Below are 14621 nucleotides of genomic sequence, written 5' to 3'. Positions count from 1 at the left end.
TCATTGGAAGGTGTTCAATGGAATATCGACTTTGTATAAATAAGGTTTAACTTTTTTTTTTATATATTTGAGTGTTCTGCCCATTTTTCTTTCATACATTTTTGTAGATACCAATCACCAAACTGTAATGTATATCTTAATCAATTTCATTCAACAGAAATTTCATTAGAAATTGCTGAATACTTGAAAATGTAGTAAGTAGGGTTTTCGACCTAGGTAAAGAACTTTTTGTAAAAGTGCAAAAATAATGCAGAGAAACTACACAAATCGATACTTTAAAACTTTGGCGTTAATTTATAACTATTTACAATCAAATACTATTAATGAATTATATACCACAATTTTTTAAGACCAATTAGAACTTTCTAATGTTTTTACTTTTCATATAATACTTTATTTGTTCTGAAAATTTAGAGTTTTTACAGGAGCTCGTGTTTTATGAAAACGGGGGGTACAACAATTCGGCTTCTGGATTCTTATTTGGGCTCTACAAGGATCATCCACTAGTTATTACAAGGTAGAAGATGTCAATTTGTTGAACAGTGTAGTGTATATATCCATATTCATTGCACTTTTTACCAAATATTGTTTTAATATGGCAAAATTAGACTCAATTTTTATGTGGAAAAAATATTCAGGCATATAATATTACTATAGTTTTTCATACCAGAAATTTCGACAATACTATTTTAGATAAATATCTAGATCAATAATTATGCAAGTACTGCAGTATTTGAATATTAAATCGAATAACAGTACATGTATGTTTTATTTTTATGTTACTTTAAATATTGGAAGTAATTACTAAAATTGTGAATAAATATGAATAATTAAATTTCTGAATGATATGATAAGATGGCTGTAATGTAAAATTTGACTTAAGTCATTTTGAAAAGGTAAAATTGACCATTGAAAGTTAAATTGGTTTTTATTATTTCATTCTTTGCAAAATGCAGCAAGTATAAAACCATTTATACAAGACTTAACATACTATCTGTAACAAACTTATTCTTTGTTAAAGGATAGTGATATATGCAATTAGCTGAATTATCAGTTATTGTAAACAATATCATTTGAATGCAAATATTATTTCAGTGCATTCTGATTTAAGTTTCATTTTTAAATTCTGAGGTACAAATAAAAAGATTACTGTTCTATAACTCCCTCTTGAGGATTATATTTTGATTATTATAGATTCTATCAAAAATGTATAGAGGACAAAAGAGTTTAAGTTTCAATAACATTTGTTGTAAAAGAAATTACAATTATTTATTTTCCCTTACGCAGTTTGGTTTGCGTTTTGCCCTACATTGTGGTACACGTCTCGTTTTGTCCGTTCCGCAACCAACAGTTTGCACTTTTGGTTGTTTTTGAACTTTCAATTTCGGCAAAATATTATTCAACTTCTTCATTTTGAATTTTCCTTTCGCTTTTTTCGGCTTCTTTTCTTCCGGATACAGTGTACCCATGTCGTGCATCTTTACTTTGACAGATGATTGCACCGTTCTTAGATGCGGTGCTGAAGAATTTTTAACAGACGTCGATTTTCTTTCAAAATAAGCAGAAACCTGAATCGATATGTTAGATTTCTCTACCTTATTAGCAATTGCCGCTGCAATCGCCATTGTATTTTGGGCACACAAATAACAACAGCTTTTCGTGAAATCGGCAACATTTTCTTTCGGAATTTCATCTGCCATTAATTTTTCATCATGATCCGTCGGATTTGTTTGCGTGTCAACCTGAGCATCTTCGAATTTCGCGGTCTTTCCAGCCCTCTTGTGTCGTTTTCTTTTACTTCCAACAGAACGCGGATTCTCGGCTGTCGAAGTGTTGCTTACAGTTAAATTCCCTGAAGAAATACGCTTTCTTCGTTTTTTCTCTCTACATTTTTCACGTTTTTGCTTCAGGCATTTCCAGAGAGATTTCCTCTTCTTTTTTGGGGCTTCTTTAGCTTTGTGTTTCCTGCAACATTGTGTGAACCATCTAAAACACCCACCCAGCGACTTTTGTACTCGTCCAGTCGAAGAGTTCGAAACAGAGTCGGTGACTGCATTTCGCTTTTTTCTCTTTCTCTTTTCCTTAGAAGATGTCTGCGCTGTCATAAAATGCAGTTACTATTTGATTGACATTAAAAAACATCGCCGTTATCTCTGATACATGAAACTTACTCGATTTTTGCGAAGGTATGTTTTGGTTCATTAACTCCGTACGTGTCGAATTAACCGTCTCATCGTCATTTCTTACTATATTTTCGGTAGCTTGATCTGTATGTTTAAATTGATTCGTTGAAATATCTATCGAATCGCGTACAGTTTGCATTTTCACATATGTATATAACCGATTTCGTTAGATAGATTCCATTCATTGAGAATGGTATGTTCAAAATAGAATAGCATTACATAAATTTTAATCTGCATCTGATGATAATAAAATATATAGTGAGATTTGTTTATCACATATGAACGCGTGTGTGTTCCTTACTTTCTTCGCATATCGAAAGGTTATAATTAATTTCACCGTTAATTAGAGGTTAATTTTGTCATTATAAATTGTATAATCCTTTTGCATATGAATCTGAACAGAAAAACTAGGATTCGTTAGTTGTTTGTTATAGTTTTTTTTTTTATACATTTACTTTGTATAGAATTATAAACGATAACTTTATAATAATTGAGTTTGTAATAGAAAAGTTAAATCCATGTTTAGTATTTAAAACTCCCGGGTTTTGGGTGCTCGAAAGTTCAATCACTCGTGTAACCAGAAATTCCCTACGAAAGGTTGCGGTAATTTTTTTCAAGTGATTTTCCTCAATTTAATGTTTAAAATATCAGTTAAACAATTTTCCATTTTGAAAACTATGACGTACGTGTGATTTATTAGCACACAAGTATTAAATTTTCAACAATTATAAACAACTTTTCGTGGTAAGTTTTGATTTTAATATGATTAAATTACCGAAATAGAAACGGAAATGGAAGACAATGAGATGTGTAGAAAATTTGTGTATTTACGCGATATTAAATGCATAGACAAATCGTACATCCAATAAAAATATAGGAATGCTTTTTTGAAATGTTTGTCCACGTCGCTAGGTGACGCCACCGAAATGCATCGCGTTATCTTGGTACGAGACAGCAATGGCCACTGAGCCCGGCGGTAAATATCGCCATCTGGCGGTGTAGCTTCGAGCGAAAGAATAGCAAACCGTGAACATGGCAGGAAAGTCGAAGCTCCTGCGGTGGCAGAACAGCCAGTAGCGATGGTGGCGACTGGCCAACGTCGTGTGTGTGTTTGTTGCTGCTGCGATGCGTCTGCTAAATCTCGAGTCGTTTCGTAAAAGAGTGTGAGAAAAGAAGCGGTCAGCTGGCAGGACGCTTGCGAGGCTACGCGGATAAACGAGCAACGGAGAAAGATACGAGGATCGAGGGAGACGAATAGCGTGCGCCAGAAAAAAGGTTACGAGGGGCGGATCGTCGGTGGTAAGGACCGTCCGCGTAAAAGTGATAATATTCCTGGAAAACGATGGCGTAAGTTCGTTAACTCCGAGTCGAGACGTGCCGTGTACCGTGCCGTATATCGTGTGCTGTGGCCGTTCGTCATTTTCCTCTGGTTACTGTGCCTCGCATATGATTGGGCTGCTCGAAAAAGTCGCGCGCGCGAACAACGGAGCGCGTTTACAAGGTAACGTTTGTGAAATCGGAATCGAGTGTGTGCTAGGCTGTCTAGGTGGCACGTAAGCTGAGTGGTGAATATATTCGTAATATCGGCTCGTCTTCGATCACCGGGTATCACGTAGCTCTCGCATATACAGGGCCAGCGTTATTCTTCCTCGTCGCATTGGATTTCTCGTGTCCTGTTGCGACTGTTAGCGACTACCGTTCGAAACCGCTACTTCCTCGCGTCGTCGCGTCGTTGTTTTGTTTATTGTTGTTCGCACGTACGCGCGAGGTGGTGCCAATACCTAGACAGCGGCTTCTGACTGTGAGAGAGAATATGGTTACGATGATCAGTGACACGTACGGATACGTTCCCTTTCTGCTGTTGCTGTTGCTGGTACCTTATATCGAGAGCGGTAAGTCTGCACGTATTTTACTTTTCCTAGGTTACACGCGATTTTTCGGACCCGATGTTCCCTTAGAATCTATCTATTGATACGTCAGTGTCCCCCGCGAGAATACCGGGTCCCTGTGACGCTCAACATCTGGTCCGTGAAATGTTCTCTGTTGGCTCGATGTCATATGCATATCCGTACATCTGTGTACTTGCCTGACTGCGTGTGTGTTCGTCTCATGAATCATCCTTTCACGACCAGCGTGTCTCGCGCGTTTCTCTTTGATGCTTCTGAAACGAAAGGCAAGTGGCACAGCTTGCTTTTCAAAAATCTTTGTGTTTTTCATTCTTCCTCGAAACGAAACGGCTGCCCGGTGTCACGCTACAACGTTCCCTCGTATCAGAACACAGTGTAAATCCCGCGTTTCGTTTACTCCGATTGTTTCTCTTATTTTGCAGCAATCTAAAATTTTGTTTATCTTTATCCATGTGGTTCAGCGGAATTGATAAGGCGATCGTGTTACGTGTTTTGTGAGTCATTTTAGCCAAGAGTTTTCGTTGTCATCTTCAGACATTTATACGGGACTGTATTACCTTTTCGACTGACGTTTGTACATGAACACTTTAAAATATTTATTTTTCCATTTAAAGCGAAGATACGGCGATCATCATAGGTTTGTCCATTAAACGATCATAGGATTTTTTTCTTATTTACCGTCAAGCGGTTGAACGCGTTCGACGCGTTCGATTCTGTTCAGACAGGTTCGAACATGTTCGCACTCGACGAGCGTATTCGTGCGATTCGTGTCGTCATACCAGTTCGTGTGTTCGTGTTGTTCACATTAGTTCGTTCGTGCTCGTTTGCAATGCTCTCCTTAGTCTGGACATACTTTTATTCAAGAGGAAGATGTTCCTGTACAAATTTTCCCCTGTTGCTATGCAATTATTATTAATCAACGGTGCTTCTTCGCTGATAATTCATGCGTGATTTTTTACGCGGAGCTTCTTAGTAATTTTCTTTATACAAAAATCAATGAGTACTCAGTGTTGTTATCTTGCTGAAAATAATAATTATTTTCTAATCCCAAAGTTTTCGCGGTGTAAAATATACAAGCAATTTCTTTCGTTCGTTGTATAGATTTTTAATCGTGCCTCAAGATTGGCTTTACATTTTTAAGTGAAGTTTCTGAACTTTACTTTTTCTATGTTGTTTCCTTGCATACTGTAGCGTGATTATGTAAATAAAATAGTGTATTCAACTTGTTTCCCTCTGAAAACAAGACTTTTAGAATAACGGTTCTTTATCTACATATCGTTTGAATTGTTTTGTTAATAAAAGGTTTCCTTGGAGCATTTCAATCGAGAAACTTGTATTTCCGATAACGAAAATCATGCAGAAGGGAAACCAAATACAAAACGTACTAAATTTTCGTTAATTTAGTTTCGTACGCTTTTTTATTACATATCTCGTTTATTTACTTATTCAAAATTCGTTAGTAACACAAATTTTATACGACAGCAGTGTAATATTACCAAACCGGAGACACGTAAATACTACGGAAATATAAACAAAGCAACGTAAGTCAGTTCGGTTGTTTTTACAACATTAACTAAAGACACGGACCAAAGTCGATATTTATCAATATTGATGGAAACGTGTGATAAACTTTTCATCGAAATAAACTTTGTTTACCTCGTTAAACGAATCGTTGAACGTCCAATGAAACGTGCAACAGTGTATACGCAATAAATAAATTTCCCTTTAAAAAATAAAGACGAGATTGAACTTTTCGCGGGTAATAATCACACCTAAAAAATTCGAATCAGCGTTACACTTCTTTTCCAAAATTAAATTACTATCTTTTGTATTTTCACTTATTTGAAATATAAGCACACATCTCTCGAATGGTATTTTAATTTAATATTAACAAATTCGCCAAATTCTTTTTCTCAATTTTTCGAGGAATGGCATTTATAGTCGAAAAATCAATTGGTCAAGCATACTTATTTCTAAAATACGAGATCAACGACCATCGAAGGTTAGTTGATTATATTTAAGCAATAATTCGTTCCTTGTATTATACCTAACCCTGTCGCCTGAATCTTCACTATAAATCTTTCTATTCTTGTTCTCTTGCATCCAATACCATTCTGTTTATCCATTTTATAAAATTTTCAAGTTTACAATATTTTTCCGATCGACTTTAAACGACGAAGTCAACGAACGCGTCGACTTGGATCTCTCGTACGTTGAAGGTACCATCTCCCCTTCTTTGGCCCCCCCCCTCGATGTATTGAATGCACACAAGGGAACCACACGAAACGACACGCACCGATTTCTACGAAACTTCATAGCTAGATCAAGTACCGAAAAATATCCTTGTTCGGTCATTTGTGTCAGCAGTGAATAGCTGTCGGTCCAATTTGCTTGCAACGAGCACGAAACTAACGAGATCACTGCACGAAGCCATAATGGTTTTAATTTAGGTATAGGTTTATGTAATTGATTTCTTTTGTAACGTGGAAAATTCGAAGGAACCAATTCGAGATGAAACACGAACCACCGTGTGAAACTCGATTTTCAAAAACAGAGAAAAAAAAGGTTCAGCTTCGAGAATAATCAAGCTGGGTAAGTTTCACGTTCGTCGTTTTACGAACACAATTGCTTGCGATGTTCAAGGTGGTCTATACGTGTACAATTCGTCCATTAAGTACATAATACATTTTCGATTTTATCTTCGATAGATTTGTACGAGGATTCGAGCGAATCTCGAGTGACGAAGTTTGGAGAAATCGAAGAGAACAATTTGAAATTTGTATTATAGAACTCGTGGTCTAGGTTAGGTCTGGGTCAGGTCTCTTAACGTTGATTTTATTCTGTTGCGTTTAACTCGAATCGACGATTCGTTGGGAGATTTTCGTTCGTAAACGGTCGAGCAGCGGTCGTGGCAAGATTTCTGTGTTCGATCGAGTAAGAGAGTTCCTCTTCTCCGTAGTGTAATTCGTAAAATTACCTTCGCCGGAAGTCCCAATTAGGGGCCCGTGGCCGATGTGTGTAGGTGATAGTTACTCGCGAGCGCGCCGACTATCTATCTCAAACCAACAGCGAATGCTCAAAGAGAGAAAACGTGGCGATTACTAGTACACTTTCCCTGTGTTTGAGTAATCTAAATTTCCAGATTTGTTTAATCGTGCATCGATGTAAATCTACCGATCTTACGTTCTCGTTTGTTCTTTTTTGCATCGATTGTTTAAAATTTTAGCAATCGTGGCGATTACTTGTACAGTTTCCCTGTGTTTGAGTAATCTAAATTTCCAGATTTGTTTAATCCTAGATTCATAAACACACGTCTCTCGTACACCCTCGGCTAAAAGAACTCTTACAGCGCGTGACGCGAAAGAGATGCAAATACATGCGTAGTTTGTGTCTAGAATGTTCAGATTGATTTTTACAATTTTTTTTTTTTCATGTTTAAATTGTCAATAAAAGTTGTTTCTAACTAATATTTGTAGATTTTTTATTAATATCTCCCGTGATACTTAAATTAGGTGACCTTAAAAGTAAGGTGTATCAGAGACATATGTTTATGAACAATGTAACCGTAAATATAATAGTTTATGAATCTAGGGTTAATCGTGCATCGTCGTGCCTGAAACGTTCGCAACGATGTAAATCTACATCAGATTTCTTACGTAGATTGTAGATTGTAAATCTACATCAGAGATCTTACGTTCTCGTTTGTCTCTTTTGCATCGATTGTTTAAAATTTTAACGAAACGTATCGAATCGTATCCGCAATTGCAGTATCTAAGTATGCAAACCAGTTTCAGAACGTGGTTGCATATTCAGAGAATTCAGAGGTGTTGCAACATCGATAAATATTGATAACGTGGTCGAGGGGTTGTTTATCAAACGCATTATACAAATTATCGGCCAACATCGAAATAAATACCGGTGTAATACCAAGTCCTCGAAATATTAGGTTGTTTGAAAACTCATTTCGTTTTTTTTTGGTGAAAATTTCAAACACGATTTTGTTTAGAGTAAACATTTTATTTAATTATATACTCCCCGTTTTGGAAAACGAAACGACTTTCCGAACAACTCCATGTAACAGTTTTCGGTCTTAACAAATTAAGTTTGTCACGTAAGTTGCATACCGCGTTTAATTAGCCACCTTTGGTCTTTAATTTGCAATTGCAATTAACGTAGCAACAAACCGTGATTATTCAACCGGTATTGGCAATTTTGGACTCTTATTACTCTAACGTAACAATAGGGTGCGTTGCGACATTAATGAATTTGGCATTTGTAATATGTTATACTCCCGTTGCGGATAATTTTAGGAAATTGCGAAATTACAATTTATCTATTATTCTAACGAGCACTGTTTATAGGAGAAATTTCGTTCGACCGAGGTTAAATAAATAATTCGTATCGGGTGTTACATTATTTTGCTGTATCGAATATTTCGTTTGTTGACAGAGCTAAAATTAAAAATGTGTTGTAAAAGTTACAGTTAACAGTGACCATAGCTAGTACACGTACGGTGTGTAAAATGGTGATCCTTCTCATTGGATCGGTGAACCTCGATTGTTGCACGCATCTCGTTGCTTGCAGGTATTTTCATCGTCTTCTTGCAATTATCGAGGATCTACATAGTTCATAAATGCGTCCGAAACACTTCCCGCTAACATCCTGTGTAATGGATCGCAAAGGCTTCACCTGTATCGAGTGACAAGCATATCCATTCTCTTCGCCCCTTTCTTTGCACCCTGATTTATTCTTCGCGAAGTTTTCTTTTTTTTGTTTCATAAGTCAGGGTTCATCGGATTCTTCATTTTACAGATATTGAAACAAGGATCTTCGTTTTGTACATATTGAAATTTATTATATTCGATATTCAGATTGATAGTCCGACTTAATTGTACGAATGAGACATTGTGAGAGTAGATGCGCCATTCAAACAATTAAGTCGGACTATCAGATAGAATATCGAATATAATAAATTTCAATATGTTTAAAATGAAGATCCTTATTTCAATATCTTTAAAACAAAGATCCTTATTTCAATATTTTTAAAATAAAGAATCCGATGAATCTTGACGAATGAAAAAAAAAAGAATTTTGCGAAGAATAAATCAAGGTGCAAAGGTGCGAGTAGTTCCACAATGAAAATAGAAGTTTGGAAATAACAAAGGAGAACATTCCGCAAAACAGGGTCTTCGTAAGGTCAGTGCTTTCGTGCGGACTCTAGATCCGATAGACACGGCCGTGAACACTGTTCTTTCCACAGTGGACGGATTTGCGACGGAAACGTGACGAAACAGTCGTTATCCATTTATTGCATCACTTTTACCTCGTTGGACTCGTTTCTTTGAAATAGCTTATTTACCGATTCATCATCCACGATACAGGTGGAGAGACGAAAGTGTTTCTCCATGAATCACAAACGTCCATAGCATTCGTTTGTTACGAGACAGGTTCAAAATTTTTCTCGGTTACTTTTAACTCCATACATAATATTTTTTTTTTTTTTCGAAACAATAAGTTACGAAAAAGTTTTTCAACGGTCAGTGCCCTGAACTGTAACGTGCAGGTTGTGGTAAATTGCTGAAAATAATATATCCGTTGGACTAAACGCGATCAGAATTACATTGTTCAAATTTGAAGCAAGTGTTTCAATGTATGCTGATTATTATACATCGTACGAGCTTTATATATTTAGTTCTTTATGTATTTAGTTTTTTATCACTTTTTCGCGACTTTGGTCTACGTTTTCTATTATATAATCAACGTCGATACAATATCGGTGTTCGTCCTCCGTCACAGTTTTAGCAGTATTTTTGTACTCTTAGTTATGTAACTAATAATAATACAATAATCGACTTATGTAACTCAATTGCTTACGTACAATTGCTTTACGATTCAAGTAATTGCTTTTCTGACCCGTGTACGTCGTTTAATGACAAGTAATACGCAAGAGGTTTACCTCGATTTCATTCCCAAGATACTCCGTGGAAACAGGTTCTTGGAATTTAGATCATTGAAACTATACAGCTGTTTAGTTGGTTTTTATACCTTGAATCATGATTTGCAATTTTACAACATTCCTTGGGCACCATCCTGGATACTTTTATCATTTATATTCCGATCAAAAGTTCTCACGAACACACTTTCGTACATCCATTGGATTTTTGCATCGCTTTTATACCTAAAAATCCAAACGAACTTGTTTGTTTTCAAGGGGCACTTAAAACGATGTCAGTCATTCTTTTGTAGATGGAAGTCTGTTTTTATGTATCCTATATGTTTTTTTACAATTTACTAATATTTTTGTTTCGATACTCGACATACGTATATTTACCTCTTAGAAGAGTGTAATACCTAATCTCCAATTTGAATTTCAAGACACAAAATTTTCCCTAATTGGAAGAAGTACACTGATTTGAGTGGTCTCCTCTCGAGTTCATTTTTATTTCAATACTTGACATATGTTTACATCTTGAAAGAGTGTAATACCTAATTTCCAATTTGAATTTCAAGACACAACATTTTCCCAAATTGGAAGAAGTACATCGAGTTGAGTGGTGACCGAGAGTCTCCTCTCGAGTTCATTTTTATTTCAATATTTAACATACATATGTTTACATCTTAGAAGAGTGTAATATCTAATTTCCAATTTCAATTTCGAGTCACAAAATTTTCCCCAATTGAAAGAAGTACACCGAAATGAATGGTACACCTCTATTAGAAAATACTTAAAAGAATATAGGATACATGAAAACGAAGACAAATGAATCGAGTGATAACCAAGGGTCTCCTCTCGAGTTCAAAGGGTTAAGATGCTTTATTAGAAAATACGTAAAAAAAATATAGTAATATACGAAAACGAAGACATGGACACCTCCACCTACAAAAGGATCGACTAACATCGGATTAAACGCGACGATTGTCGCGTTTCTAAATTTCTCCCGATTAAAACAGTAGAATTCAATATTTACCAGCACCCTTTAGTCGAAATCGTATGTGTCCCGAATTATCTGTCGTTAGTCCATTGTTCAAGATGATTCAAGATCGTTGAAAAATAATCCAACGTTGCGTTATGCGTGCTGTAACAGTCGTGTTTCCGAAGTTCGCGTAGTTAAAACAGTAGAATCCAATATTTACCAACACCCTTTAGTTGAAATTGTAAGTTTTCTCGACAATATCGCCTTTGTCCAGGATATTTATGCAATAAGATAAATTCAATAGGAATTTCAGGATTATTTTTCAACGATCTTGAATCACTTTGAACACTGAGTCATTTAAGATCGATATTGCATACATTTTAAAAATATTAGAAAATATGTAAGAAAAATATCGGATATATGAAAACAAAGGCCTCCATCTACAAAAGAATGACTGTCATCGGTTTAAGTGTCCCTTGAAAACAAATAAGTTCGTTTGGATTTTTAGATATAAGTGACAGTCATCATATTTCCGAAATTCGTGTAGTTAAAACAGTGGAATCCAATATTTACCAACACCCTTCAGTCGAAATCGTACGTCTCCCGAATTATCGTTAGTCCATTGTTCAAGATGATTCAAGATCGTTGAAAAATAATCGAACGTTGCGTTGTGCGTGCTGTAACAGTCGTGTTTCCGAAGTTCGTGTAGTTAAAATAGTAGAATCCAATATTTACCAACACCCTTTAGTCGAAATCGTACGTTTCCCGACTTATCGTTAGTCCAGCGTCTCAAAGTGACCGAGAATATCGCCTTTGTCCAGGATATTTATGCAGTAAGATGAACTTTAGTAGGAATTTCAGGATAGGGGTATGGAAGGATCCTCGAGAATTCAGAATTCCCGAATCAAGGGGATCTTATCTCTAAGGTATTCCGTGTTCGGAGGATATAGGTGGTCGCCCCGAAACTTTCTACTCGGGCATTCCTGGCACAAGCCCGCTATTCAGCTTGGCTCAAGGAGCAAGAGGGTTTACCTAAGGATATGCAAACGCATGCGATAGTTCTCCGCGCGGGGTTGTAAGGTCTTTTTGAGATTTCTCTCTCTCTCTTTTTCTCTCTTTCTCTCTTTCTCGTGCCAATGGAAACCTTGCGCGAGACCAGTGCTTTTTAATTCCGCCGTAAGGAAAAAGTGACTGTTTTCAGCGAGAAAAAAAGAAGAAAAAAAAAAAGAAAGAAAGAAAGAAACATCGCTCTCCGCGTTTCCGTAGCTTCCTCCGGTGACGTGGAATTAACCGAGAGAAGTCGAAGATGTAAGATAACAACGTTCCCGGACAAAGTATCTCGAAGTCGCGGTTCCGGTTCGCGAAGCTTTCGTTATCGCGCCCCGATGTACGATCGTCCAGCTGAGAAGTTGGAGATCATACCCGTGGAAAAAGGCGATTGGAAAGCTCTTGGAAGCGAGCCAGATTCTTACTTCACCGGTTGGTTCGAGGCCGAGAAACGCGAAGTTATCCCGTAGCTCGTTAATCGACGTCTGATTTATCGTCGGTTCAAAGCCGAGTGTGTAAGCCGCACCGTGGAAAATACGCGGCGCGGGCAATTTTTATTTTCGCGAGACCCTGGGACGATCACCGAACTTGGCTATTTTATTATCGGGTAGTTCTCAGGGAAATTGGCCATACTTTTATCACCGATATTAACGTTTATTCACCGATATCTGATACTCGGAGCGTTATCGTTTCCCGAGCCCGCGCGAGCCTCGGATTAAACTTGTGTATCAGGGACGAAAGTTTTCTCGTTTAGATATAATTCGTGGCACGGCTGTCATTAGTCACAATATTATCTGGCGCACAAAATCTTCGCGCGAGTAACGTAAGAAACTTTCCACGGTGAACATTTTCTTTATCGATGCGAAGAAACCTACCTCGGTGTACAATCCGCGAGCCGAGGGTGTGCATCTGGCGATTAACCAATTGCTTCTTAATTGTTCTTGATGCGCAACTATCGAGTCACTTGCACACGATATTTACATGGATGTCGTACTGATAGAAATGAATTTCCTTTGAAAAAACAGCGATACATAACATTTAAGATTACGAAGGACAAACAAGATTTATTCATTCTTTTGCGAACTTTGGATATATGTTCGTACAACGATGTGTTTTAATGTAACGTTTTTATGTAAAAATTATATTTTATAGTTCTCCATCGTGTGGTATCTTTCGAAACAGTCTCCAAAATACAGTCCTGTGTGTCCTTTTCGACTACATGTATCGCAAAAATAATTAGTTTGGTGTCTTCCACTTTTAATTTTTCCGTTTGAACATACCAATCTTTACTTTTTACGTCTTCATAGTGCAGCAATATATGCAGTTTTCCATTAAGCCCTTGAAAAAGCAGTGATACATAACATGTAAGATTACATGTAAAATTTCAAAAAGAAAACATTTAAAATTCCTTTTCTTTGTTTTTTTTTTGATATTTCTACTGTAGAATTATCGGTTACTTGTTCTGTAAACTCTTGCAAAGGAATATCTCGATTTGCGAACAAAGCAAACAATTGGTTTATCTTGCAAATTAATTCGGTGTACATTCCCCAAATCGTTAAACCATATCGTGGTTTGGAATTGAAATTAAAGTTCAATTACTCCTTTCTTCAATCTCCTTCCTAAACATTTAAAATTTCTTTTTCCTTTTTCTCGTTTTTTTTTTGGATATTTCCACTCTGGAATTGTCGGTTACTTGTTCTGTAAACTCTTGCAAATAAATGTCTCTAATTGCGAAAAAAGCAGACAATTGGATTATTTTGAAAACTAATTCGGTGTACTTTCCCCGATTCGTTAGACCATATCGTGGTTCGGAATTGAAATTAAAATTCAATCACCCCTTTCTTGTAAGATGCGAACAATACGTATACGAAACGTTGAAACGAAAATGTACCGTTTTAAATAAATCACACGATTCGAATTATTTCAACGAGGTGCTGGTTTCTGGTATCGGGGAAGTTTCGAGCGCGAAGGGTTAATTTCGAGGGAAGGAATCCCGAGAATCGAGAACGTAACAAGTCGGTGAACGTTTGAAAGATTCGCCCAATAAAAAATATCTCCCACGTTAACGTTTCGCTCTTTGTTCGTGGTCGTAAAATGTTCGATCCGGCTCCACGGTGCGGTTTCACCCGACGTTCTTTTGCAGCGTTACGTAACGCCACGCAACGCGTTATTTATAATTTTTATACACGATTATTTTATCGTCACGAGGCGAAGTGAAATATAGAGCAAGTGAAAAACCGATAACGGGAATGAGAAATGCTTCCGTCCTTCGTGGTTGCGTGCCTCGATGTGTATCATGCGCGAATACACGTTCAGCCATGCATGCGCATCGACGCCTCCTGCGATTACTCTCTCTCTAGACGTTGATCTAATTGCATGCATACTTGCATCCCGTGCATTCGAAGGTTCGTGGTGCAGGCTCGCGTAAGACGTTCGCGACATCTTCGTTTCTTACGTTCGTTCGTCGTTTCCACGTGTTTCGTGTCTAATTGTTACGTGGATTCCCTCACGCGACGAGCCTAACACATTTGATCATAGTTCGATACAGTATTGTTCGTTTTCGTGGAAAT

General features: G+C 37.0%; 2 protein-coding genes across 3 annotated transcripts in view; one reads left to right on the top strand and one right to left on the bottom strand.

Annotated features, from left to right (window-relative positions):
* Positions 1 to 1202: 1202 nt before the first annotated feature.
* Positions 1203 to 2322, bottom strand: LOC143146094 (uncharacterized). Its single transcript, XM_076310103.1, has 2 exons — positions 2172 to 2322; positions 1203 to 2098 (listed from the first exon to the last, which is right to left on the bottom strand). Exons 1-2 carry the CDS (start codon positions 2320 to 2322, stop codon positions 1266 to 1268), a joined length of 984 nt encoding a protein of 327 aa, XP_076166218.1. The 3' UTR covers positions 1203 to 1265.
* Positions 1855 to 14621, top strand: part of Kuz (zinc-dependent metalloprotease kuz) — a 171268-nt gene continuing 158501 nt past the window's right edge. Inside the window, exons 1-2 of one of the 2 annotated variants that reach the window (XM_076308705.1) lie at positions 1855 to 2186; positions 3096 to 4075. In XM_076308705.1, the coding sequence (XP_076164820.1) occupies positions 3997 to 4075 (79 nt within the window). In that variant the 5' untranslated portion in view covers positions 1855 to 2186; positions 3096 to 3996. The remainder of the gene's footprint in view (positions 2187 to 3095; positions 4076 to 14621) is intronic. The other variant, XM_076308706.1, reaches the window with a different exon arrangement.

Source organism: Ptiloglossa arizonensis, chromosome 4, assembly GCF_051014685.1.
Source record: "Ptiloglossa arizonensis isolate GNS036 chromosome 4, iyPtiAriz1_principal, whole genome shotgun sequence".
NCBI lineage: Eukaryota > Metazoa > Arthropoda > Insecta > Hymenoptera > Colletidae > Ptiloglossa > Ptiloglossa arizonensis.
The sequence above is the reverse complement of the archived record's forward strand: the minus strand, read 5'-3'. Positions and strand labels throughout refer to the sequence as shown.

Excerpts from the sequence above, each read along its gene's own strand:
- LOC143146094 (XM_076310103.1), bottom strand. The coding sequence starts at position 2,322 with ATGCAAACTGTACGCGATTCGATAGATATTTCAACGAATCAATTTAAA. Across the intron at positions 2,099-2,171 it reads CATACCTTCGCAAAAATCGA|CGCAGACATCTTCTAAGGAA; the intron begins GTAAGTTTCATG and ends ATTTTATGACAG.